The 21,769-nt window shown below is 56.5% G+C and overlaps 6 protein-coding genes across 6 annotated transcripts; 3 read left to right on the top strand and 3 right to left on the bottom strand.

The window, feature by feature from the left end:
• Positions 1-280: 280 nt before the first annotated feature.
• IE81DRAFT_98991 (hypothetical protein) lies at positions 281-1,735 on the bottom strand. The gene is made up of 2 exons (XM_025517813.1): positions 1,340-1,735; positions 281-1,103 (listed from the first exon to the last, which is right to left on the bottom strand). Exons 1-2 carry the CDS (start codon positions 1,534-1,536, stop codon positions 518-520), a joined length of 783 nt encoding a protein of 260 aa, XP_025370334.1. The 5' UTR covers positions 1,537-1,735; the 3' UTR covers positions 281-517.
• A 753-nt stretch (positions 1,736-2,488) lies between these two features.
• IE81DRAFT_322684 (hypothetical protein) lies at positions 2,489-4,735 on the top strand. The gene is made up of 5 exons (XM_025513713.1): positions 2,489-2,958; positions 3,030-3,209; positions 3,314-3,925; positions 4,022-4,484; positions 4,552-4,735. Exons 1-5 carry the CDS (start codon positions 2,686-2,688, stop codon positions 4,635-4,637), a joined length of 1,614 nt encoding a protein of 537 aa, XP_025370333.1. The 5' UTR covers positions 2,489-2,685; the 3' UTR covers positions 4,638-4,735.
• Positions 4,736-4,883: 148 nt separating this feature from the next.
• On the bottom strand, positions 4,884-6,245 carry IE81DRAFT_334218 (Pkinase-domain-containing protein; the record flags this gene model as incomplete). Its single annotated transcript, XM_025515404.1, has 4 exons — positions 4,884-4,953; positions 5,046-5,217; positions 5,399-5,911; positions 5,987-6,245. 4 exons carry the CDS (start codon positions 6,243-6,245, stop codon positions 4,884-4,886), a joined length of 1,014 nt encoding a protein of 337 aa, XP_025370332.1.
• A 2,838-nt stretch (positions 6,246-9,083) lies between these two features.
• On the top strand, positions 9,084-13,087 carry IE81DRAFT_98726 (WD40 repeat-like protein). Its single transcript, XM_025517812.1, has 8 exons — positions 9,084-9,869; positions 9,943-9,958; positions 10,036-10,709; positions 10,788-10,828; positions 10,893-12,301; positions 12,372-12,666; positions 12,744-12,789; positions 12,874-13,087. Exons 1-8 carry the CDS (start codon positions 9,303-9,305, stop codon positions 12,931-12,933), a joined length of 3,108 nt encoding a protein of 1,035 aa, XP_025370331.1. The 5' UTR covers positions 9,084-9,302; the 3' UTR covers positions 12,934-13,087.
• Positions 13,088-14,596: 1,509 nt separating this feature from the next.
• On the top strand, positions 14,597-18,406 carry IE81DRAFT_322680 (hypothetical protein). Its single transcript, XM_025513712.1, has one exon. The coding sequence runs from the start codon at positions 15,062-15,064 to the stop codon at positions 18,077-18,079; it is 3,018 nt and encodes a 1,005-aa protein (XP_025370330.1). The 5' UTR covers positions 14,597-15,061; the 3' UTR covers positions 18,080-18,406.
• Positions 18,308-21,087, bottom strand: IE81DRAFT_322679 (MFS general substrate transporter). The gene is made up of 6 exons (XM_025513711.1): positions 20,311-21,087; positions 19,888-20,238; positions 19,716-19,812; positions 19,361-19,639; positions 19,031-19,285; positions 18,308-18,961 (listed from the first exon to the last, which is right to left on the bottom strand). Exons 1-6 carry the CDS (start codon positions 20,594-20,596, stop codon positions 18,469-18,471), a joined length of 1,761 nt encoding a protein of 586 aa, XP_025370329.1. The 5' UTR covers positions 20,597-21,087; the 3' UTR covers positions 18,308-18,468.
• Between the last annotated feature and the right edge of the window lie 682 nt (positions 21,088-21,769).

Raw genomic sequence — 21,769 nt, 5'->3', positions numbered from 1 at the left:
CAGGCGTACCTTTGCTGGTCGACCTCCGACGACGCGGGAGTGAGGTGGACGCGCGGGCGACACGAGGCCGCGGCTGACTTCCACATGGAGCAGTCAAGAGCAGACGCACACCAAAGCACAACTCCGTCGTATCAAAATGCCGGATCAAAATGATTGCCATTCCGGAGTCGCAAAGTGGACAAACAGTATAAGCTGAGGCAGAACATGCGGGCCGGACACAAGCCAAGGATGGTGGGGGGGAGATGACAAAAAGCAACGCTCGACGAGGGAGCACGTGAACAAGTAGTGTATATGCAGTAGCATCAGCAGCGGTGGCATCCAACACCACGCAAAGGTATCGAGAAGGCGAAAATGACCGTGTTTGAGGAGGCGTTGGGCATACGCGAGACCGCCTGCGGCACAGTCTCTAACTGCACATTGCGCCATGGGACGGCAGAGGCCACGCCCAGGCAGAAACACCAAGCATACAAGACGGGAGTCGCGAGGTAGTAACGCTTGCCGAGTGTGCAAGCCTCGCTTACATCTCGTTGTAGCTCTTCTTCTCTGGCTGACGGATGAATCCGAGCCACTTCCAGACAAAGGGCAGAGCAAAGTGAACGGCCATGGTAAAGAAGACAACGCCGAGCGTGACCCATCCAATAGCGACGGTAGCCTTGTAGCTCTGAATAGCGTGCACGTAGCCGTTGCGACTAGCAAGCAGATCGTTGGCCTGTTGCAGAGTGGTGACGCTTCCCCACTCTCCGAGGAAGGATTCATCAACAAAACGCAGAGGACCGGAAATGTCCAAGGTTTGAGCACGTTGAGCAGTGAGGTAGTAGTCGATCTGGTTCAAATACAGCCTGTGTCCAATGTCGAAGGGCTCTGTACCAGCAAACGATGGTCCCTGCTCGAATTGCCAGATGCGTTGAACGGAGAAGGCAGTGTATGCGGAGACCAGACCGGCCCACGCGCCAGAGAGGAGCAAAAGCCAGAAGCCGACCAGGAACCATGCTCCGGTTCCCTTGCCGCTGTACTCTCCACGACGACCTCTGAATTGCGAGCAAGAGAGGACGGCGAAGAGAATGCCGGTCACGAAAGTGATGGCAGAGATGATGAGGATACCGCTAAAGGGGTGGGATGCGATGGAAGGGTCAGTGCAGGGCTTGAGCCGAAAGGCTGGACTAGCGGTACCCAAGCTGTATGCGGGGCTGCCGAGGGACTGAGGCGTCGCAGACTACCAGGCATACGCTTATTTGTTTGCTAGGCTGCGGAGCCACGCAGTACCGTTTCGCCACGGTGCTGCGCAGAGTATCGTCTCGCCTGTCGACCGAGCAAGGCGAGCTGGAAGAGCTTCACTCACAGGTCCACCATGTTCATGCCATTATCGCTAACATACACGAATCCTGGGTAGGTAGAGGTGGCAGAATCATCGCTAGTCTGCCTGATGTCGTTGAATCTGGCTAGATGAGAGCCCGAGAGACCCATCATGGCAGCACCGAAGCCCATGTAGCACAGATGCAAGGGCATCTCCAGCAGAACTGGTTGAAGAGGAGCCATTTTGGGCGAAGAGGGTGTGAAGCGAGGGGAAGTGAGGTTGGCAGGTGCTAGCGCTGGTGCGGGCCGATAGATGGAGCTACGAGGAGAAGCAGGGGCCCTACTTGAAGCTCAGGATGGGTGGGATGAAGTGGGTGATGAAGCCTTTGAAGGGAGAGGAGCGATCGGAGTGCGGGTGGGATAAGATGGGGAAAGGTCGGCGGCAAGGCCAATTTTGCGAATGAGATGAGGGACGCCGTCGTGGTCGTGGTCAGCGTAGCACCGAATTGGAGGCGCAAGGAGCATGTGAGGAAGAGGTGCGACTGCCGCGCACACAAGCACACATCAGCAGCGTCGACGTCTTCTGCCTGTGGACGGCCAACCAAACAAGCCTGCATAATTTTGCGGGGTGAAAGCTGACCATGATCGAGGACGCGATGCGCGAGAAAGCGAGCGGGCGCAGGGACTTGCTAGCTTCTGCCATCGCGCACCTCGGCAGCAGATCACGAATCGAATGGCACATGATGGCTTCTGTATGCAGAACAATCTGGATACACTGGCGACTCACGACTGTGACTTGTCCCAGACCCGGCCCATCATCCATTTCTGCCCCCGCAAAAGGGCATATACAGTATACCTACGTGATGGTGCCGGAGCGCGTCGTGCACTGTTTGAGGGGAAAGGGCGGAAAGGCTTTGGACGAGAGCAAGACGAGGGAGGAACTCGATGCGGTAATATGCAAGCTGTGCATGCTGCATGCAGCACAGGCAATTTTGGGTTGGAGCGACAGAAGACTCACGACTACCTGACCGCGGAGGCAAAATTGTTTGTTCTAACAGCAGGGCGAAGCGCTGACCATCGAGAAGGTTCTTGGGTGTGGACAGCGCTTGCCGCGAAGCCTAGACCGGCCGCCCGCGCATTGAATGCCGCGTGCGTGCAGCCATGCAACCACGGCACCAGCATATCTTCCAGCAAAGGCTCGCTGATGCACGCACGCACGCAAGACGACCCGATGCGAGCACCCAAAGTCGCAAGGTTGGGGACAGCATTCATAGAGGACAGCGCTCGTGCTCGGCATATTCTGACTTCTTCACCTCCAACTATCATCGAAGCAACTCCTTCTCATTCTCTGCTCGCGCTGACAGGTGTCTCTCTGCTATCGAGCGAATCATAATGTCCACCTCAACAAAGAAGCCCGTGTCGAACGGCGCCAAGGCTAACGGCTCCACTCCTTCCAAATCAAAGAAGGCAGCGTCAAGCGATGAGCAGGTCAAGCCTTCGCATGCCGCAGCAAATGAAGCTTCAGCTGGACAAGCAGATGATGCAATTGCCACTAGCGAAGCCGTCCACATCGCAAAGCTGACAGGAGGCAAGCCGGATCCAGACGACAACAATGCCAAGCTTGAAGCGATCAAGAAGGAAATCGATGCAGCGCATGCCGAAATTGTGAGTGGGCAGCCGAGGAGGGAGAAGTGTTCGCAGCTGTACTCATCTCTCTCTCTCCTTGCCGCTCGCAGAACAATCTCAAGTCCATACTTTCGGGCTCGGGGCCTAGCAAGGACACGCCAGAAGGTCAAAGGAGAGCAGCTCTCCGCGCTGAGCTGGATGAGCTTCGTAGCCAACAAGCCGGCAACAAGGGAGCAAGAGGCAAAGTTTTGGATGACTTGCGTGCCATCCAGGATGGCGTTGGTGCAAAAGTGCGTACATGCTTGCGCCCCTTCATGCCTGCATCCTTGCTGCATTGTGGAGCACAGCGCTCAAAATTCTCGACCTGCACCCTTGTACGCTTGTACGCTCGCAGATCAAAGCGCTTCAAGCGGCCAAGTCGAAAGCAGCTTTCAAGTCACCCGAAGAGGTGGATGCTCAGATCGCGAGGCTCGAGAAATCAGTGGAGAGTGGTTCTATGAAGCTGGTAGAGGAGAAAAAAGCGCTGGCTCAAATTTCCAATCTCAAGCGAGACCGCAAGAATGTTGAGGCTTTCGCGACTCAACAAGCGGCCATCGATGCCGATCGGAAGCGGGCCGATGAGCTGCGAAGCGCGCTGGATGACCCGGCTTCGAAAGCTGTCAGCAAGCGGTATGACGAGATCAAGACGGAGCTAGACGAGATCAACAAGAAGGTCGAAGCGAGCGCTGGATCGCGCACCAAGTTGTTAGATCAACGCAACGCCCTCAGCAAGAAGCTCGACACGCTTTACGCTCAGCGCAGAGACAGGCAGACTGCCTTCAGAGCTGCCAATGATGTGTACTATCAGCGACTGAGTGCCGAGAGGGAGAGAAAGGCGGCCAAGTACAGAGAGGAGAGACAGGCGCAGGATGCAGCTAAGCGCAAAGAGCACGAGGCGCAAATGCGGGAAGAGGCCTCTTTGCCTGCTTTCGCACAGGAGATCGAGGACTGCGATGTGCTCATCAACGTGAGTTTTTCATGTCATTCCTCATCTCGATTCTCCCTGCTGACGCGACCTCGTCTCCTCCCCCATTCTTTTTGCCTGGCCCTCATGAACCTGCAGTACTTCAGTGGCGCTGAAGCAAATGCCACGAAAGACGAAGCGGCCAAGGCCAACTTGGCAGGCGTCAAAGAGCTGTCTGTGCGCCAAGTCGAAGCCGATGCATCATTCGGACAGGCACTGACCAAGAAGGGTCAAGAAGAGGAAGAGACATTCACGCTGGGTGGAGGCAAGGGGAAGAAGGGATTTGCTGGCGGCAAAGGAAAGAAGGGCAAAAGGGGCACACCTTTGGCGCTGGGCGAGTCTCCTGCAGACGACGCTGAGCCCAACGGCGGCGCGCCAGCTGCAGCTGGCAAGCTCAACGTTCCTCTGGGCACTCTGAGCGCTCTGTTCGCCCTCTCGATCCCACCGCCCACTAGCCAGGCGGATCTGCCTCGGGTGGTGGAGAACCTCAAGCTCAAGAAGGCTTACTTTGTCCAGAATCAAGCGACCCAGACCAAATTGAACATCGAAAAGGTCGAAAAGGGTGAGTAGACGCATTGATGCGTTAAGCTACTCATTTTGACACGATGCTGATGACCCTCCTCTGGCAGCGCTGGCCAAATCTTCTCTGTCTGGTGCACCTGCCGACGCCGATCAAGCCGAGAGCGATGCAGCGCCAGCATCGAGTGCAGCATGAGACCTTCAAAGAACTCGGCCGGCTCTGCCTGGCCAATCTCAATCATGGAACACGAACATTGAGTATTCTCTTCCGCAATCATAAATCGTTCACCCTTGCTCGCGCGAGTCTGCACCCAGACATGCGATGTCTTGCTCATGTGTGATGGACTCCTAATAATTACACGTCTCATCGATCTGCCTTGTCGCGGCGAGCCGAGACTCAAACAATCTCTGGTGTTGGACGCCAACGAAGCCGACCAGTGCATCATCCGCGCGCCTTTCGAGCGCGTCGACTCTCAAATTCGTGCCATTCTCCCTCGACGGCAGTGAGTAAGCTGCACGAGGAAGCAGAAGACAGCAGAAGCGATGATGAGATTTCAAGGCGTGCGGCCAGTGTCGCAGCTCATCGCATCATTGAGGGACTCACCCAGCTGGGACTTCTGGCTTTGGAAGCTCGTGCGTGAAGTAGGGCATGCTGAGCGCTTGACTGGCTGTCGCTCGTCTGGCAGGGTTGTACGCGAGCAAAGCCCACGCCACGGAGAGTGCGGCAGGCGAGAGCCACCTTGCAAACATCGAAGCAGAAAGCGTCGGGCGGTAAGCTGGGTTTGAAAGTCATTCTCGACCCTCAAGACACTCACTTGCTGAACATTTTCCGAAAGCGTTTCTCGCGGGCTTGCAGTCCTAAGCGAGGATTGAGACTGGCGTCTTGTGCTGCTCCGGGCGACGTGGTTGGCTCTTCGACCTCGGAGGCCAGTGGCTCGCTGCCGTGCTGATCTAGACTAGTAACGGGCTTGACAAAATCGTACCAAGGTAGCGCTTCCACTTCAGGCCACTCGCTCGGTGGCACCAGAGCACCAAAGGTGTCGTAAATGACCTGCACTTGATGGATCTCGCTGTTGCCGGGCAGCACAGGACGCCTGGTGAAAAGCTCTAGAAAGATGCAGCCTGCTCCCCACATGTCGATCTCCGGTCCGTATCGCGTAGCACCGAACAGGAGCTCAGGCGGCTTGTACCACACCGTCACCACGCGATTCGTATAATCGTCTGCCCGCCTTTTGGCATAGAATCTAGCCAGGCCAAAATCCGCCAGCTTCAAGATACCGTGGTTGGAGAGGAGAATGTTGGAGCCTTTGATGTCTCTGTGTAGCACCGATTTCTTGTGCAAGTATTCGAGCCCTCGCAGGAATTGACGAGACAACGACTTCAGGTGTGCGGCGCTGAACTCGATCGACGGATGTTGAAGCACTCCATTTAGGTCGTGCTCCATGTATTCGAAGACCAGATAGATTGATCCTGGGTCATATATAGCGGGTGGCGGTCGAGTCAGGGGTCGGACTCAGCGCACGAAGCTCCTGAACGCACACTCACCTTTGGACACCATCATCTCGTGCAACCTGACCACGTTCGGATGTCGCAGGTGCTGAAGTAGCTTGATCTCCCTCATTGCCGTGACGGGGAACCCGTCCTTTTCTGCCTCCATGCGAATCTTTTTCAGAGCGACCAAGGCTCCAGATCTCTCCGCACGTGCCTTGAAGACCTGTCCGTACGTGCCTTCTCCGACCTGATTGATACGTGTATACGTCTCGTCCGGAAAACCACGGGCTGGTTGCGCAGCCAAGCTCGACATGTCCGGCTCAGGAGATGGCGTGAAAGCTTTGGGACCGGGCGACCGCGGTTCCTCGGTCTGCCCTGGTTCTACTGCGATTGTAGGAGCTCGTCCGGACACGTCTATTATGCGCTCCCCTTCTCCGGCTTCACTGACCTGCACTGATTCCAGAGGGGCAGAAGTCGGCTTTCCTCGCGAGATTACCGTCCAACCACCTCTGCGAGGCGGACATTGAGCATCGCCAGTGTCATCGCTGCTTTGAAGGACAGCATGCCTAGCCTCCGGGGATACGCTCTTGCGAGCCAATAATCGCGCTTCAGAAGACGAAGAGGAGATGGCAGGGCTTCTTGCAGGAAGAAGCTGCCTATGTGCTAGCGACGAAGGCGTCTCGGAAATGGCGCCAGATTCGGTGCTGGATGATTTGTTTCGCTCGCGGTGAGCCGCTGGAGTGGCCTTCGGCATCCCCTCCATTGCCGGCTCGTTGCTGGTGGTGTCAGGCAGTGGTCCATTGCCGGACTCTACGCGAACGTTGCCGACGTGAGAGATTTCGGGGCTATGGGACCGGCGGGGTGAGCCTGAGCCATAGGAAAGTGCTCCGATCGAATTTGCTCGCGGGGCGGGCGGCGGCGCACGAGAAGGGCGCGAAAAAACGTCAAGAGCCGAGCTGCGCAGAATTCAGTATGTCTAAGCTCGCGATGCCCTGGCGCTCAGGAGGCACTCGCAGAGGTGCCTGTTAGGGTGATACCCCCGGGCGTTCGCGTAGTCGCAGCGCGAAAGTAAAGATACAAGTAACTCACCCATTGGTGCCTTTGCCCTTGCTGGTTGCATCTTGGCCAGCATTGCGGATTTTATCCAAGTTCTCGATGCCTGCAGCGCTTGAAGTCGAGCGGACATTCTTGGCTCTGGGGTCGAGTTCTTTCTGAGACGTTTGCGGCCGCCTGGGAGATCGCGATCGAGAGTGACGCTCTCGCTGATCCCTTTCATCCTTCTGCCGAGTAGTGCCATGCTGCCTGCTGACATTTGGGCTGCGACTACGTGATCGAGCGCCTCTCAGACGCTCATCAGACCGACGGTAAGAACGGTCTCTGCCATCGTCGACCTGCTTGTTTGAGACCCCTTCGCGGTCGCGTTCGCGTTCGCGGTCCGGCCTGCGGTCCTCTTCGCGCGTGGCATATCTCGTGCGATCACGAGATCGATTCCGCTCACGAGGCCTCTCACGAGACAGGCCGAAGCCGTCAGCACGTGAAGTTGTAAGCAAGCGCCTATCGACCGTGGACCACTCAGCATTACTTTTAGAAGCATCAGGTAGAGGCGCAGGCTTGTTGAAGACGGCGGAGGCTTGTCTGTTGGCTCGAGGGCCTGTAGGCACGCCTTCATAGCTGCCATCTGCATTGCGACTGCCGAGGCTCTTGAGATGGTTGTTTAACGACGCCTGCTCCGTCTTTTTCGCCCCGGCATCGGCCCCACTCGGCTTGGAGGTGTGCGCACTTTTCTTTTCGGCGTGCACGCGCGAATGGACGCTGTTGCGGTCATCGCAAGACCGATCCCGCTCCGCTCCGCGACCTCTGCTGATCATAGCTGAGCGAGGCAAGGTGCTGCTCCCACTGCGGCTGCGGGCCCGCTTTTGGGAGGAGGATTCGATGCTTTGACTTCTACTCCTACTCCTGCTCCTGCTCCATTCATCCTCTTTGCGCGCTCGGTCCAGCCTTTGGTCACCGTTCGCCTTGCTGGTGTAGCCGTCGCTGCTGGCAACATCGTCGTCGTCATCCTGCAGTCGCGCTTTGCCTTTCCAGTCTGTTGCTCTGACTCGATCAGCGTTGCTGGTGGATGCTGCGGGTGAAGGACGATAGGTACTCGCGCTATAGTCTCTGCGTCTACTGCTACTTCCAGACCCTCTGCCTGACTGGTAGTCGGAGACCGTGCTGACATCTGCGTCGTGCCTACTTCGCGATGGAACGGGTGCAGCTGCTCTCTCTCTCCGGGCAGCTGCTACTGAGTCTGGGGATCGAGGTCGAGAGCGAGGAGGAGGAGGAGGATGCAGTCCATACCGCCCGCGATACGTCGAGGGTCTTGGCGGTGGCGCTCCATAGTAGCCGTAAAAGGGGGCCATGGTGACCACACACGTGCGTTGCGGTAAGAAGACCACAGATTGTCGTTCGTGTGGCCTGCTTGTGGCTCTGCTAGAGCGACTTCCCGCCCGCTAGCGATGGGCAGCGCAAAGTTGCGCCTTTTCGAATGAGATCCCAAGCGAGCACAGTGTAGCTACCATGTATCGTGAGAGTCTGAGAGTCGCTCTGATGATGCTCTGAATGCGACTTCGGACTTGGATAGCTGCACAGGCGCCACTTATTCGTGGCACCTCGGACGTGCAGCAGCGTTGATATCGAGGCGGATCAGCGCGAGAGCGCAGATCAACGGCAGCTCGGGTGGAGCAGTCGATTGTGCTTGTGTAGTCGCCCAAGGGCCGAAAGGGCGAAAGATGACGATCGGGAAGATGTTCAGGTCTTCGCCGTGCGGTTCGTGATGCTCAAGATTTGCGACTCTTATTCGTGATTAATAAATATCGCCGGGCGCGTCATTACGAAAGTGGTTCTTCAGACAGTTGAATAAAAACAGAGAGATTTGACTTTTAAGAGTGCTCTATCACGTGATCCTCAGAGGGGATTCAAGATTGAGGTCAACTAAGGGTTCTTCGTAATTGGGTCATTGAAGACTGAGCGCGAGAGGGTCTGTGCGGGGTGGCGCGCCTACACAGTCTTGAGTTTGATGAGTATATGCATGACTGGTTGCTGCAGGCGACCCTGGCTGCTGATGAGGGAGCTACACGCGAATTGCGCTGCATTCACGATTCACGATACACCCCGATGAATGCTATGCTGAGTCACTAGTCAACTGACCTCTTCATCAAGGCACACCGTATTGCGCACTTGGCATCTGTAACTCTTGACCTCGTATGGCCTTGCCTCAGATTCCCTTGAGGCATATCCGCTGAAGCAGCTCGCAGCGCCAATCGCGCTTGTCGAGACGCCATTCTGGAAAGCTCGCAACCTGCTCGTTGACGCTTAAGCTGCCATCGACATGAACACCTACTGCCCATCTGACAGGTCGCACGAGGCTGGACCATCCACGCTGCGACTAGCTTATGCATCTCCGAAAACGTTCACACCGGGCTTTTATTCTCATCGTACCAACGGCGTGCTGCCCACAGTCGCATCGAGCGCGAAGCTCAGGCGAGTGTCTCAATGGAGCCCGTCTACCATCGGCTCGCTGGACCGTATCGACGTACTCGGCGGTCTCACCCCAGCCAGAGAGCACATAGGCCACACAGGATGTGTCAATGCTCTGGCTTGGTCATCCGATGGAAGCACTCTGGCCAGCGGCTCTGATGACAAGACCGTCTGTCTTTGGAGGCTCGGAACAGATGCCGCGCATCCGAGAGCCGAGCACGTGCATCGTAAACCACCAAACACTCGAAGTGGCCCTCAATCGCGCCGCACTGGAGGAATATGGGGCGTCAACAGCGGCATTGGTGTAGCTGGAGATAACCTGCTCGATGAGCTGAACGAGGAGATTGCAGAAGCGAAAGCTGCGGAGCAGTGGCCTGCGCCTGATCTAGGCTTTGGTCTAAGTGGTGTGGTGGAGACTGTGGGTGTCTTTTGCCTGGGCTTCGAGTGTTCATCCAGCAAGCTTACCGAGATTGTTTGACACGCTGGACCAGGGACATCGAGCGAACAGTGAGTGGCTTCGGTCGCATCGCGCGAATCGGGTCCACTCGCAGCTCAGCTGCCTGACCATTCTACCACCCTTGCAGTCTTTTCTGTCAAATTTGCACCAACTCTTCCTAGCAGATTGTTCACCGCAGCTGGTGACTCCGAAATGAGAGTGTTCGACCTGGCGCAGTCTGATGCCAAGATTTTGTCTCACGCCATTACCAAGAGGCAGTACGAGCACGACAATCGAGAAGTGATGGTCTGGCCTCGAGGTGGAGGCGTGTGCACGCGCGTTCTCCGCTGTCACAGCGCGCGGGTCAAACGCATCAGCACAGAGAATAGTCCCGATGTTTTCCTAAGCTGCGCAGAGGATGGTGAAGTGCGCCAGACGGATCTCCGGGTCAATCACACGTGCAGCGAGCGAGGTCGTAGCTCGAGCCAATCATTCGCACTGTCGAGCTCGACGTGCCCTTCGCCTCTAGTACGACATTCGATGGAGCTGTACAGCCTCAGCGTCAGCAAGGTGGAGCCTTGGCTGTTCGTTGTAGCAGGCACGTCCGCCCACGCTTATCTTCATGATCGAAGAATGCTCCCCCGCCTACTGAAACGGGAATGGGGTGAATCAACCCCGGAGCCTGAGCGTGATGCGCTTACGCAGTGCGTCAGGCGTTTCGGCAGACCCCAACGACAGTGGGATTCTGGTGAGCCGGTCAAATCCGCGTTTGGAAGGGCGCACATCACTGCAGCTAAGATTGAAGAATCGACGGGTCGAGAAGTGAGTGAAGGAGTGAAGCGAGCACTGCTCCAATGGGATGGGGGTCAACGTTGGGCTGACTTGTTATGTATTGTGCAGCTGCTCCTTTCTTATTCGGATACCGACTCGACCATTTATCGGTGAGCTTTCTCTACAATGCTTTTCGTGCGGTGCGAAGTCTGACACTCTGTGTTCGGGCTGTAGATTCAATCTGTACGACGAGCCAGAAGAGATGCATCATCCCGAAGCCAGCCAATGGGTGGTGCGGGAGCAGGAGCGTAATAGAGCGAGCGAAGTCAGAACGTCTACGCAGAAGATTCATAGCAGCGGAACATTGGATGACAACCACACAGTCGAGCGGTTCAGGCGTCTGGTGGCTGCCAAGAAAGCTTTGCCTCTGCCAAGGAACATACGATCAGCGATCGTCGGTCTGCTATTTCCGCGACGGACGCTCAGCGAGGGCCGACAAGCAGAGGCAACCGCTTACGTCGAAAGGTACAAAGCTATGCAACACGACTCTTCGGAAACTCTCCCTTTATGCGTCTGTGAGACTCTGCTTCTGTTTCAGCGATTGGACGAGCCAGCTGCAACAGAGACCTTCGTGCAGGGAAGAAGCCGGTACTTGGAGACAGCTGTACGAGCGAAGGAGCTGCTCCAAAACGCAAGATCGAGCGACGATGATGGGGAGGACCAGGATGAAGACGATGTCGAGCCCGGCATGGATGTCTCAAATAATCTTCTTCTGCTCCTCGAAGGTCTGGTCGATGATGACAAGGCTAGGAACACTCCTGATATCCCCACATTTCACAAATTTCTGGAAGTCCTCTTCGACGAGGCGGAAAGTGTGCTACGGGCGTTTTGGGGCAGCAAGTGCTTCGAGTTTACTGATCGGATGCGACTTTCGGGGCAAAGTGATCTAAGCTCGGATGAGGATCCTTCGATCAGTACTGTTGCACCTCAAGCTGCCGAGCAGAGCTGGCAGTGGACGAGCAATTCTGGACAGTCTCACGCGCCCCATGCCTTCGGTTCAAACCCTTCACAGCACCAATCTCGACAGCAGATTTGGAATCGCGCAGACAGCTGGGAAGACCCTCCTGAAGATGGCGTCGCGAGTTGGAGAGAGGCTGTACCACGACCAGAGATAAGAGGAGAGTCCGACGTTCAGCCTCGAACAGGCCCAGCTTTCGCTACATGGGACGGGCCGGATGAAGACGAAGACTTGCACGAAGAGCTCGCACGGCCGCCGGCTTTCCCTTTTGCAGAGGCACACCTCAATCTGGCGCATCTCACCCGAAGCAGGAACCTCCTGCCGAGCGCAGTCGACGAGGGCGATGACGCCAACGAGTTCTTTGCTGAGTTTGAGCAGCGAGACGACGATGACGAGGTCGAAAGCACTGCATACGGTGGTAATGGTGGCTTGGACGACGACGATGAGGATATGGAGGATGGGGATTCTGACATGTTGGACATGTATGAGGAGCAAGAGGAGGAAGACGAGGACGGGGACTCTCTCGTGTTTCCCACGCGACCCGTTTCGGATAGCAGCAAATTCGATGAAGCGCCGATGGTGTACCCGCGCGCGCGATATCAGGGCCACATCAACCGGGAGACAGGTGCGTTACTGCTCCTCTGACCTGCTGCGATCAAAACTCTAATGATCTTACTCCCCATTCTGTTCGTCAGTCAAAGACGTCAACTTTGTCGGGCCGTATATCGCATCGGGCTCGGATGACGGGCGCCTATACCTCTACGATCCGGCCAGCACACAGCTCAAAGCTGTGATCTGTGGAGATAGCCATGTGGTCAACGTCATGGTTCCCCATCCGACTTTGCCTGTCATTGCCGTCTCTGGCATCGACGATGAGATCAAACTCATTAGTGCCACCTCCTATGCGAATGGCGTCGACGGAGGGGTGTACCGAGAGTCGAGGGAGCATGTGGAGGGGCTCGCGGAAGCCAATGAGGCCGAGACAGAAGGGTGAGTCCCTCAGCTGCGCTTGTGTGCCGCGAGGTCCCCTGACTGATGTCTTGATCTGCTCATGGATCGCTTCGCAGGCGCTCCGGATCTTATCCAGGAGGTCTGCTAGCCATGCTTGGTGGTGTGAGTGGACACGCACGCCACAAATATAGATCTGCCGACCTCGCTCATGCAGCTCGCCTATCTCGTTCTCGTTCTCGTTGTCAGCATCTACGGCAGATAAATGCCGATGGCGAGGCAGTGGAAGGAGATTGCGGCGTCATGTGACCATTTGAGGACATGCAGCGTTGCTGCGCACGCGCAAGCACACCCATGATCGATCTTCCCCGAATATCAGCGGGTACAGGCTACTTTCTCCGGTCTCTGATCGGTTGCTGTAGACCGAATTTCTGCTGAGTACTACAGAACGAACCCATCGTGGTGACTTGGCGATTCTTCAATGCGTCAAGCTGCTTCCCAACCTCACGAACGGAAACTTAAGGGACTGCTAAGCGGTCAGTCGCAGAGCGTACAGTCACGCAGAGTGTGAGTATGCCAAGCACTCAGTCTAAGTACGCTAGACCCGCTCCTCTCAATCAATTGCGCCGTTGTGCATTAGCGCACTGCGCCTGTGACCAGCAGCAGCAGCGCGCGAAGCTGGAAGGCGAATCGCCCCGCCATGTGCCAGACTGCTGATCTTGGCGCAATGCTGGATGCTGGGGCCACTCGTGACTGACAGTTTCACTCTTGGCTCTGATGGTGCAGCAAGCCGTGGTATTCCGAATAGGAAAGCTCCCGCGGGCGCGCAACAGTGTTAACATGGCGCCGCGCCATCGATGACTTTGAGACTCGTGATCGTTGCATGTATGCAGCCCGTCAAGTTTCTCCATGCCTGTTCGCGCGGCTGGGAAGCGCAGTTACCGAAGGTCGAAGGGGCGAAACCAATTAATATCAAATCGACGTAGATCATTCGTGATTAAAGATCAGCGAATGGTCGATTCAATCAACGCAGCCTCTTAATTCTGTTGCGTTTATCTTTGACACCCAGATTCAATTAAAGGCTTCGAAGATTGCGACAAGACTCGATCTTGACTCAAAGACTGTTGTGATCCTGACTGCGAGAGCAGTGATTTTGTTGGCCCTCACGGCCGGAGCGAGGGCGGGGGGCATAGCGCCCCGAATCGAATTTCAACGTCGATTTGGAGCTCGATGTGACTCGATGTCCGAGAATCAAGAATAGCCTACCTGCCTACAAGCTTGGTCTGATCTGGACAAGCATGGCCGTGCAAAGACGCCAGCAGGTACGGTATAGGTATACGCGCGGCGCCGTGTTGCCTGAGTGTTTGTTCGAGGTTCGCAATTTCAGCCACATCGCGAGCCTGCTGATCAGATGCAGCTATTATAGGGTGAGGCACACCCAATTAAGTGATTCGGCTGTATGTGCATGGAGGCGCGAGGTGGCCAGCCAAACACAAGGCCAGAGAGGGTCTTGATCGAAGTCCCATCAGCTGCTTGAGGCTGCGTGCTGGCGGCGCAAAGCCGCGCCTTGCCTGTGCTGCTCACATGCTTGCGCTCGACAACGCAGCTTTGCTATATATATGTACGGTATAGTTGAACCAAAGCGCTCGCCCTAGCTACAATTCGCGCGTTGAGCAGCGCCGCGGTCGCCCTCGACCTCCTGCCAACTGCTGTCAAATGAAGAAGCCGGTTTGTGCCTGCATGCATGCATAAACCCGTGCTGCATGATGAAGAGCCGAGGCGCCGATGGCCCCTCTATACATGCTTGCATGCATACACACAACAGTCTTGAAGTGCCCTGTACACATTCAATTACTATACATACATGCATGCTGCTTCTATCCTGCATGGCTCAGCCTCTTGTGAGCACGGCATGGGTGCTGATGCCTCATCCGCCCTTGGACGCCTGGTCATCACTTTCGACTGGGCGTTTCGATCCACTATTCGTGATTCTCTCATGCAGCGCACCCAATCTCAATCGTGAAACGAGCCCTCCTTGGTCGGCCAGACTTTGACCTTGACTCCTTCCCGCATTAACGCTGATCGCATCCTCACGCTCCCTCACCGTACCCCAAATAGACAAACACACGCGAAGTTCTCCTCTTAGCAACTACAAGAACCCTCTGTGACATCATCCGCTGTCACTACGCCATCGCTTTCGCTTGCGGGCACAGTCAGCGCTGGCTTTCAACTGGCCGTCTCGCTCCAAAAGAAGGACCTGCGTTACCCACACATCGAGTCGCACTATTCAAACCGACCCTTTGCCGTGCAACAAATCCTGCTGGAATTGGCACGTTGACTAGGGGCACGCATCTTAGTGTCACCAGCGTGCGCTGTGCGCACCTGCCCGCCAATCTTCTTCGCCTCACCCACTTTCAAGATGGTTCAAGCACCCACCATGTCTCGGCGCAGAGGCACACCTACGCTGGACTTGCCCCCGTCGCTCGCCAAGCGAGCCTGCGCCTCTTGTCCTACAGACATCAAGTGTCCCGTCTGTCCCAAAGGTCAGACGTGCCAGCAGATCTTTCGATCTGCCAAGGACTGCTCCTCTTGCCCCAGCAATGTATGCGTCGCGGATCCCAACTACCAAGCGCCAGAGAGCGGTAGCAAAGCAGGACCGATTGGCGGAGCTGTCGGAGGCGTCATTGGCGCCTTCGCATTGGCTGCGGTTCTCTTCTGGTTTTGGCTCGCACGCAAGAGAAAGGCGAGAGCGGAAGCTGCGCGGGCACGTATGGACGCCAAGGTCAGAGCTGCCGAGGCGGAAAAGTTCAGACCCGGCGGCAATAAGCGCGGATCTGCCTCTTCGGCCGGCGCGACCTCCAGCGAGCACCTTTCCTCGCGCTTGCATGGCACGGAGGAGGGAGAGGATGAAGACGAGGAGGATGTCGAGTACACCGAGCTGCGCTCTGATGGCCTCACCACCTACCGTAAGCCAGCAACAGGCAGTGGAGCAGAAGAGGTCTTAGTGGATGATACGCTCGACGTGATGGGCTATAATGGAGTGAAACGTCGCTCGACAGGTGCGGCCACTCACCTGAGCCGGATTACCGAGGGGGCAGAAGAGGAAGAAGAGATGGCCAGGCGCAGCCGAGCTCTCTCTTCTCGCAACGGGTTCGGTGGAGCGAACTCCCGTCATCGATCCCTCGGGTCCACTAGCTCGATCAACTTGGATCCGTACGGAGGCATCGTGCAGAGCGGGTCGGGCGGTCGCAACCTCCTTCAGGCAGGCTCCATATCCTCGGCAGCAGCGAACCCCTTCTCAGATAGTGCGTCCGTGACAAGCGATGGGTCAGGCAGCACCAAGATCATTCCGATCATGTTTAGTGGGCAGAAGCAACAGCGCCAGAGCATGTCCCCTGCTTCAACGGCGCATCGCAACATGTCTGGTTCCGCGCCCTTGAAAGCTCCTGAGCCTGCACATCGAGCGCCAGGAGCGCCACTCATCGACCTCAAGTCGGGCAGCGCTCCCAAACGGGGCAGCTCAGTATCCTCTCCACAAGCAACTTCGCCAGGCGGCAGCGTCGTGCTACGCGGCTCTTACTTCGGCTCGGGAGCTCAAAGTGCCTCTCCCAGTGCTGGGCCTCCGAGACCAACAAGAGACTCGGAGCTCAATTTGCGCTTACCAGATGGATCCGAGCCGGGCATGCGCAAGTCTTCGCGCACCAGCGCTGGCACTGCTGCGTCCAGCGCGCTCATGCATTCTGCGCAAGGAGAGCACTTCACTACCTTGATGTCTCCTGCTGCCCCCTCGACGGCGCATTCCCAGCAATTCGATTTCCGCAGGACCGACCCGGCCGAGCACGACAACTTCCCGGAAGAGCTGCAGAAGAGCGCTGTGTATGCTCGCAAGTACGCCGACAGGCATCTGAGCACTGCGACCAGCAACACCGCCTCCAGCAGCGGTACCTCGGGACTGGACTATGTGCTGAGCACGCCTAAGATCATGACGCCTGTATCTGCCGCAGCTCCTAAGCGCGTTATTGTTGGACAAGGCAAGGCGCAGCTGGTTCGCAGCCTGAGCCAGCGCAGGAGGGAAGCTAAAGAAGCAGGCGAACGCACGGATGCGAGCCCTACAGCCACCCCTGGTTCGGAAGCCAGCGATCCCTTTGCCGATGCGCGAGCTTCTGCCACAGCGGAGTCAGTGGAGCGAATTCACCAAGAAGGCGCTGTCGGAGCTGCACAAGGAGAGCGCAGCGACTCCCGGCTGTCTTATGGAACGTTTGGAGGCGACGCTCGCGCGAAGAAGTCTATTGGTCCACAGTCATCTACGGACATCGAAGACGACCTCAGCCATGGAGACAGCAGCACGAGAGCTCCGAGTGCTGCAAGCGCATTTACGAGTGACGACGGTGCGAGTGGGTGGCGCAAGTACGAGGCTCCACCTTTGCCAACCTCTGGGCCATCCCACACAGCCTATGCCTCGGGCGCGCCAACGACGGGCTCGCAATGGACTCAAAGTTCGGCTCCTGGTGGCGGCTTCGAGTCTGCAGCGCCAACGACCGGGACACAGTGGACACAGTGGACACAGTCCTCACCAGACGGCTCGGCCCCTCCCACGATGGACGACATCAGGCCCGTGTCCACAATGTCATTTGGCCTACCCTTTGTCGATTCTGCTGGCCGAGGTGTCAGAGAACCGCAGGGCAACAGTCCTCGCGATGCGGGTGGAGACGCGGAAGATCGCAAAAGCTACTGGACTTTTGATGGGAACCGCGACTCGAGGGCAATGAGCTCCACATCAGGCCGACCGGACTCGAGCTTCAGCGCGGCGCCATCGGGGGCCGGAGGACTGCTGGCGAAGCGTGCGGTTGCAGCTTCAGCTGCCTCACGCCCAGCATCATCGGCTACCACCGCTTTGCGTCAGAGCACGGCCAGCTCGATTGGTGGCTTGAGCGTCTTTGACGGCATCCCATTCGTGCACTCCAACTCCGCAGGGGAGGAAGAGGTCGGCGAACAGCCTGCACTTCCTGAAGACTTTGCTGGTAACATTGCGCGCGCTCAGGCGGCTGACGTGGGCTCTAGAGATGAGCTCGAGGTAGCCAACCCTCGGTCTGCCTCCCGCACGGCATCTGCTCGAAACGGAGTCAGAAATGTAGACGAGGTAGAAGAGGAAGAAGAGCAGGACGAAGATGAGGATGAAGATAGTCTTGAAGCTGCGGTCATTATGGACCGCTCGCCCATGCTTGCTGCAAAGAAGGTGTATGCAGGCAAGCCTGAACTACGCTCCGCCTCATCAAAGACAAGTCTCAAGAGTCAAAGCAGCGCCAAGTCGAAAGACGGCGCCTCTCTGAGCGCGCCCGCTCAGCCCAAAATCGTCAACATGGGCGCCAATACTGACTTTGAGTCGCTCAGGCTTCAACACGAGCTGGCACAGTACCCCTTTGCAACATACAGTCCGCCGGGCAAGGACGGATGAACTGTCTTTCAATCAGCTTTTGCTGAACAAGTCCACGTGAGGTGGCGTGCCTTGGCGCTTCAGAGGAAGCCCTGGTTTGTTCACACTCTTTTGCACAGCTCATGTGCTCTCGCTCATTGTACAGTCTAGCGATCCTGTTGGTTTCTTTCCCGTGGATACCCCCTCCTCCTCCTCCTTCTTCCTCGCACCGCTGGTGATGTTCGACTACTCCTCAATGCAGCGTTGCGCGTCACAATCATTATTTCAGAGAAGCAAGAAACACAATTACAATGACATTCCTTCCGCTAAAATTGATGAGGTGGAACCGACGTCGAGCTTGCGCAGTTTCACGAGGAGCGGGGGGAGGAGATAGTGCGCGCAGTAGGTTGAGAGCGCAATGTGTCGAGCGCCTACACCAAGTACCTTTGGGGCCTCCGACGCATCACGGTGCGCGATGGACCGGAAAAGTCCGACATGGTGTCTTGACGGCTCTTGAGGGTGTGTAGAGCCTTCATGAAGGTGTTGCTCTCAGCCTCATTGCTGGCGTCTTGCGTGGCCGCACCTGCGGTCTCACCATCTGGAGCGATGGTGAGGTCGGTCGTAGGCCCAGCATGATCGTAGACGATGCCTTCGGCCTCGTCCAGCTCTGTATCTATTTGTTTTTGTCGCCTGAGAAGCATGACTCTTAGAGAAAGAGCTGAACCTATGCAGATCAAGAAGCAGAGCGAGCAGGCCAAGTTACCGGGCCAGTAACGCGGGGCGTACTTTTCTCCCCACATGTACGCTCCGACTATGTTGGAGATTTGACTTAGAGCATTGCAAATTGCGATACCCACTGTTCGCTTGTACGTCGGCCGAGAAAGGGTATGGGCGATCCAGCTCAAAATGATCGGGAAAGCAGCACTGTCGCAGAGTGGTAGTTGTCAGGGTCGATGACGGGGTCAGACAATGAAGACCATCACGAGTACTCACTAGGACTGCACCATGAGGAACAGACTCAGGAATCTGCTTCCTAGAGCAGTAGTTGCGGAGGCGATGATGAATCCCACGATACCAAAGAGGAGAGGAGTGATAATGTGCCATGTGCGCTCTCCGGTGCGATCCGCGTGCAATGCGTTGAGGAGCAAGACAATGACACCGAAGGCCCAAATAGGACATGTTATGAGCAGCGTGGTCGTCTTTTCGAAACCGAGGGTGCTGACGACGGTGGGAAAGTATTGGTTGAAGCTGCAGGAATGAGACGATAGAGGCGTCAACATCGATCCTCATGCGACTTCACTTGACAGAAAGCAATGCACTCACGTTGTACCAAGAGTGATGGTCGTCTGCATGAGCGTCAAGACCCAAGTTGCGGGATCCTTGACAGCCAATTTGAAACCATTCATCGGCGTATTTTCTCCATCCTGATCGTCTCCATCATCTCGTTCTCCTCCATCCTCTGCGATGCGACCGACGGCCAAGGTCCTTTCTTCTTCGGTGAGGAAGGAAGTGTTCTCGGGAAAATCAGGCATGACAAGCATGCAAAGGAAGCCTATCACGACCGTGCAGGCTCCAAGGATGATGAACAACCAACGCCAGGCGCTGTGATGGACCGTAAGCGTGAAGTTAGTAAATTGTCTGACGTGGCCATAGCGGAAGCACAAATAGGCTTGCTCACCGAATGCCGGCAGCTCCCTCGAGGCCACCTAGGATGCCTGCACTGATAAGACCGGAGATGGCGTTTGAGATGAGGGAACCGGAGAACAGCAGGGCCACTGTAGATGGACCATGAGACAGCGTCAGGGGGGGTGGGTCATACCGCATTTCCGCTGGACAAGTACACTACGCACTACGCAAGCTGAGTTCTTTTCTAGTGTACCACTTGCTCAGCACAAAGAGCATTCCGGGAAAGAGGACAGTCTCTGCCACTCCCAACGAGAGGCGAATGAGGATCAGAGAAGCAAAGTTGTGTGCCAAGGAGGTGAGAGCGGAGATTGTGCCCCACAAAATGACTGCGCATAGGATGAACAATCTTGGGCGTCCGAACCAGGCCAGGAGCAAGTTGCTGACTAGCTGCAGAGGGATGTAGGAGACGAACAGAATGCCAATGCTCGTCGCCCATTGAGAATCGTCCAGGTCCAGGTCCCTTTGCATGAAGCTCAGTCGTGCTGCGCTGATGGTGTTCCGGTCCAAGTAGTTGCCTGGTGGCCCGCGAACGTGAGCATCTGTTTCGACCTCGCAAGGTGAGTGCATGCATTTCAGTGTTGACTCACATAGGTACAGGATGATGGCGATAGGAATCAAGCGAATATCGATCTTGCGCACCAGACGTTTCTCATCCGCAGCGCGCTGTTGCGCTTTTTGCTCGGCAGTGCGACGAAGGATGTGAGCCTCCACCGCTTCGGCATCGTTGGTCTCGCGTTGTACTGCTGCGCCGGTGACTTTTTCGCTTTCTCGAGTGAGTTTCTGGCCACTCGGCGAGGATGCGACAGTGACATCTTCCGCCACTGGAGCCAGGCCGCCACCAAGGGCGCGCGGATCGATCGATGCGTGCGCCATACTGAGCCGATGTCGAGTGGATCGATATGAAGTGTTGTAGATGACGGGGAGCAGGCAAGCCCGGTGTTCACGCTGAACGTCAACCTGGCCTTATAACCGCGAGGACAGTCATGCGGTGGACACTTTGCTCCGAGGGCCCTTTTTCGAGCAGAGTGGGTTCTGATGCTGTATGCCCCAGCTTGTAGGTACCGCGGCGCGATGTCTGTCTGGCAGCATCGCGACGAGTGAGCGAGTGGACTCGGAGACGAAACCCTTGCGTCTGCTTGGGTCTGACTAGTCGTCGTGCTGACAGTGCGTCTGACATTGCGTCTGATCAGCTCCATCCATCTGACGCTGTTCGTGCTCGCAGCCGCTTGGTGTTTCACATCGAGCACGCAAGAATCGCCGAAGTTGCTTAAAGAAATGAAGGTCGCATGATCGGAGTGGGGTGCAGCATCGGCCATTTGGATGGAACAAATGCCCCTGCGCCATACAAGGAGCATTCAGTCGACGGACCGTCGTCCGGCAGGAAGAGACGGCGAGCAATGGAGACGGCGGGTCGGTCGTTGCTGCTCACGCAGCCGCCGGCGAGCCTCTCTCCTGCTTGAGCCTTCTTTAGCGGCTGCTCTTGCTGCTGACGCTGCATGCTACAGTAGTACAGGTCCGGACAAAAGGAGAATCGATGGACAGTCAGAGTAGTCTGAGCACTGCTGCTGATTGCGCGCTCTACCGCTGTCGTTGGTTTCGCCGGAATCGTGCATTTGGGGTGGAAGCGCGCGCTTACGATTCCGCGCTAGTCGTGAGTAGTGGTACAGAGCTGATTGGCAACGCTATGATCCTTCTCGAACAAGCGTGTTGCACGCCACGACCTCTGCTCATTGGGGTCGCAAATCGTGATTGAGCACTGCTTACTTGTTTCAAATTCACCGTTCCTGACTCACCGTAGAGTGGTAAGGTGTAAGCTGCTCGCTGCTCAAGCAGAGTCTGTGGGCCATGTGTCTATGCGAGTAAAGGCAAACGAGCGAGCGAAATCAGGCTTTCCAGCAGGCTGTATGCACGCGCTGGCCGAACCTCCGCGGTCCACATAGATGGCGACAAGCATCGCTCTGCACTCGACTCGAACTGCTGATCGTCCTCAGGTTGACTGGTGTCTCTAAATGACGGTCGTCGCCGCCGCATTCACAGCTGTGAGTC

This window comes from Ceraceosorus guamensis (genome assembly GCF_003144195.1).
Source record: "Ceraceosorus guamensis strain MCA 4658 unplaced genomic scaffold IE81scaffold_22, whole genome shotgun sequence".
NCBI classification, from domain to species: Eukaryota; Fungi; Basidiomycota; class Exobasidiomycetes; order Ceraceosorales; family Ceraceosoraceae; genus Ceraceosorus; species Ceraceosorus guamensis.
Note: the sequence above shows the minus strand (reverse complement) of the source record. Positions and strands in the feature narration are given on the sequence as shown.

Excerpts from the sequence above, each read along its gene's own strand:
- IE81DRAFT_322684 (XM_025513713.1), top strand. The coding sequence starts at position 2,686 with ATGTCCACCTCAACAAAGAAGCCCGTGTCGAACGGCGCCAAGGCTAAC. Across the intron at positions 3,210-3,313 it reads AGGATGGCGTTGGTGCAAAA|ATCAAAGCGCTTCAAGCGGC; the intron begins GTGCGTACATGC and ends GTACGCTCGCAG. Across the intron at positions 3,926-4,021 it reads ACTGCGATGTGCTCATCAAC|TACTTCAGTGGCGCTGAAGC; the intron begins GTGAGTTTTTCA and ends ATGAACCTGCAG.
- IE81DRAFT_322679 (XM_025513711.1), bottom strand. The coding sequence starts at position 20,596 with ATGGCGCACGCATCGATCGATCCGCGCGCCCTTGGTGGCGGCCTGGCT. Across the intron at positions 20,239-20,310 it reads CGCCATCATCCTGTACCTAT|GCAACTACTTGGACCGGAAC; the intron begins GTGAGTCAACAC and ends GCGGGCCACCAG. Across the intron at positions 19,640-19,715 it reads GAGGGAGCTGCCGGCATTCG|CGCCTGGCGTTGGTTGTTCA; the intron begins GTGAGCAAGCCT and ends GGTCCATCACAG.
- IE81DRAFT_98726 (XM_025517812.1), top strand. The coding sequence starts at position 9,303 with ATGAACACCTACTGCCCATCTGACAGGTCGCACGAGGCTGGACCATCC. Across the intron at positions 10,829-10,892 it reads ACCGACTCGACCATTTATCG|ATTCAATCTGTACGACGAGC; the intron begins GTGAGCTTTCTC and ends TTCGGGCTGTAG. Across the intron at positions 12,790-12,873 it reads TGCTAGCCATGCTTGGTGGT|CATCTACGGCAGATAAATGC; the intron begins GTGAGTGGACAC and ends TCTCGTTGTCAG.
- IE81DRAFT_322680 (XM_025513712.1), top strand. The coding sequence starts at position 15,062 with ATGTCTCGGCGCAGAGGCACACCTACGCTGGACTTGCCCCCGTCGCTC.
- IE81DRAFT_98991 (XM_025517813.1), bottom strand. The coding sequence starts at position 1,536 with ATGGCTCCTCTTCAACCAGTTCTGCTGGAGATGCCCTTGCATCTGTGC. Across the intron at positions 1,104-1,339 it reads GGCATGAACATGGTGGACCT|CGGTATCCTCATCATCTCTG; the intron begins GTGAGTGAAGCT and ends CCACCCCTTTAG.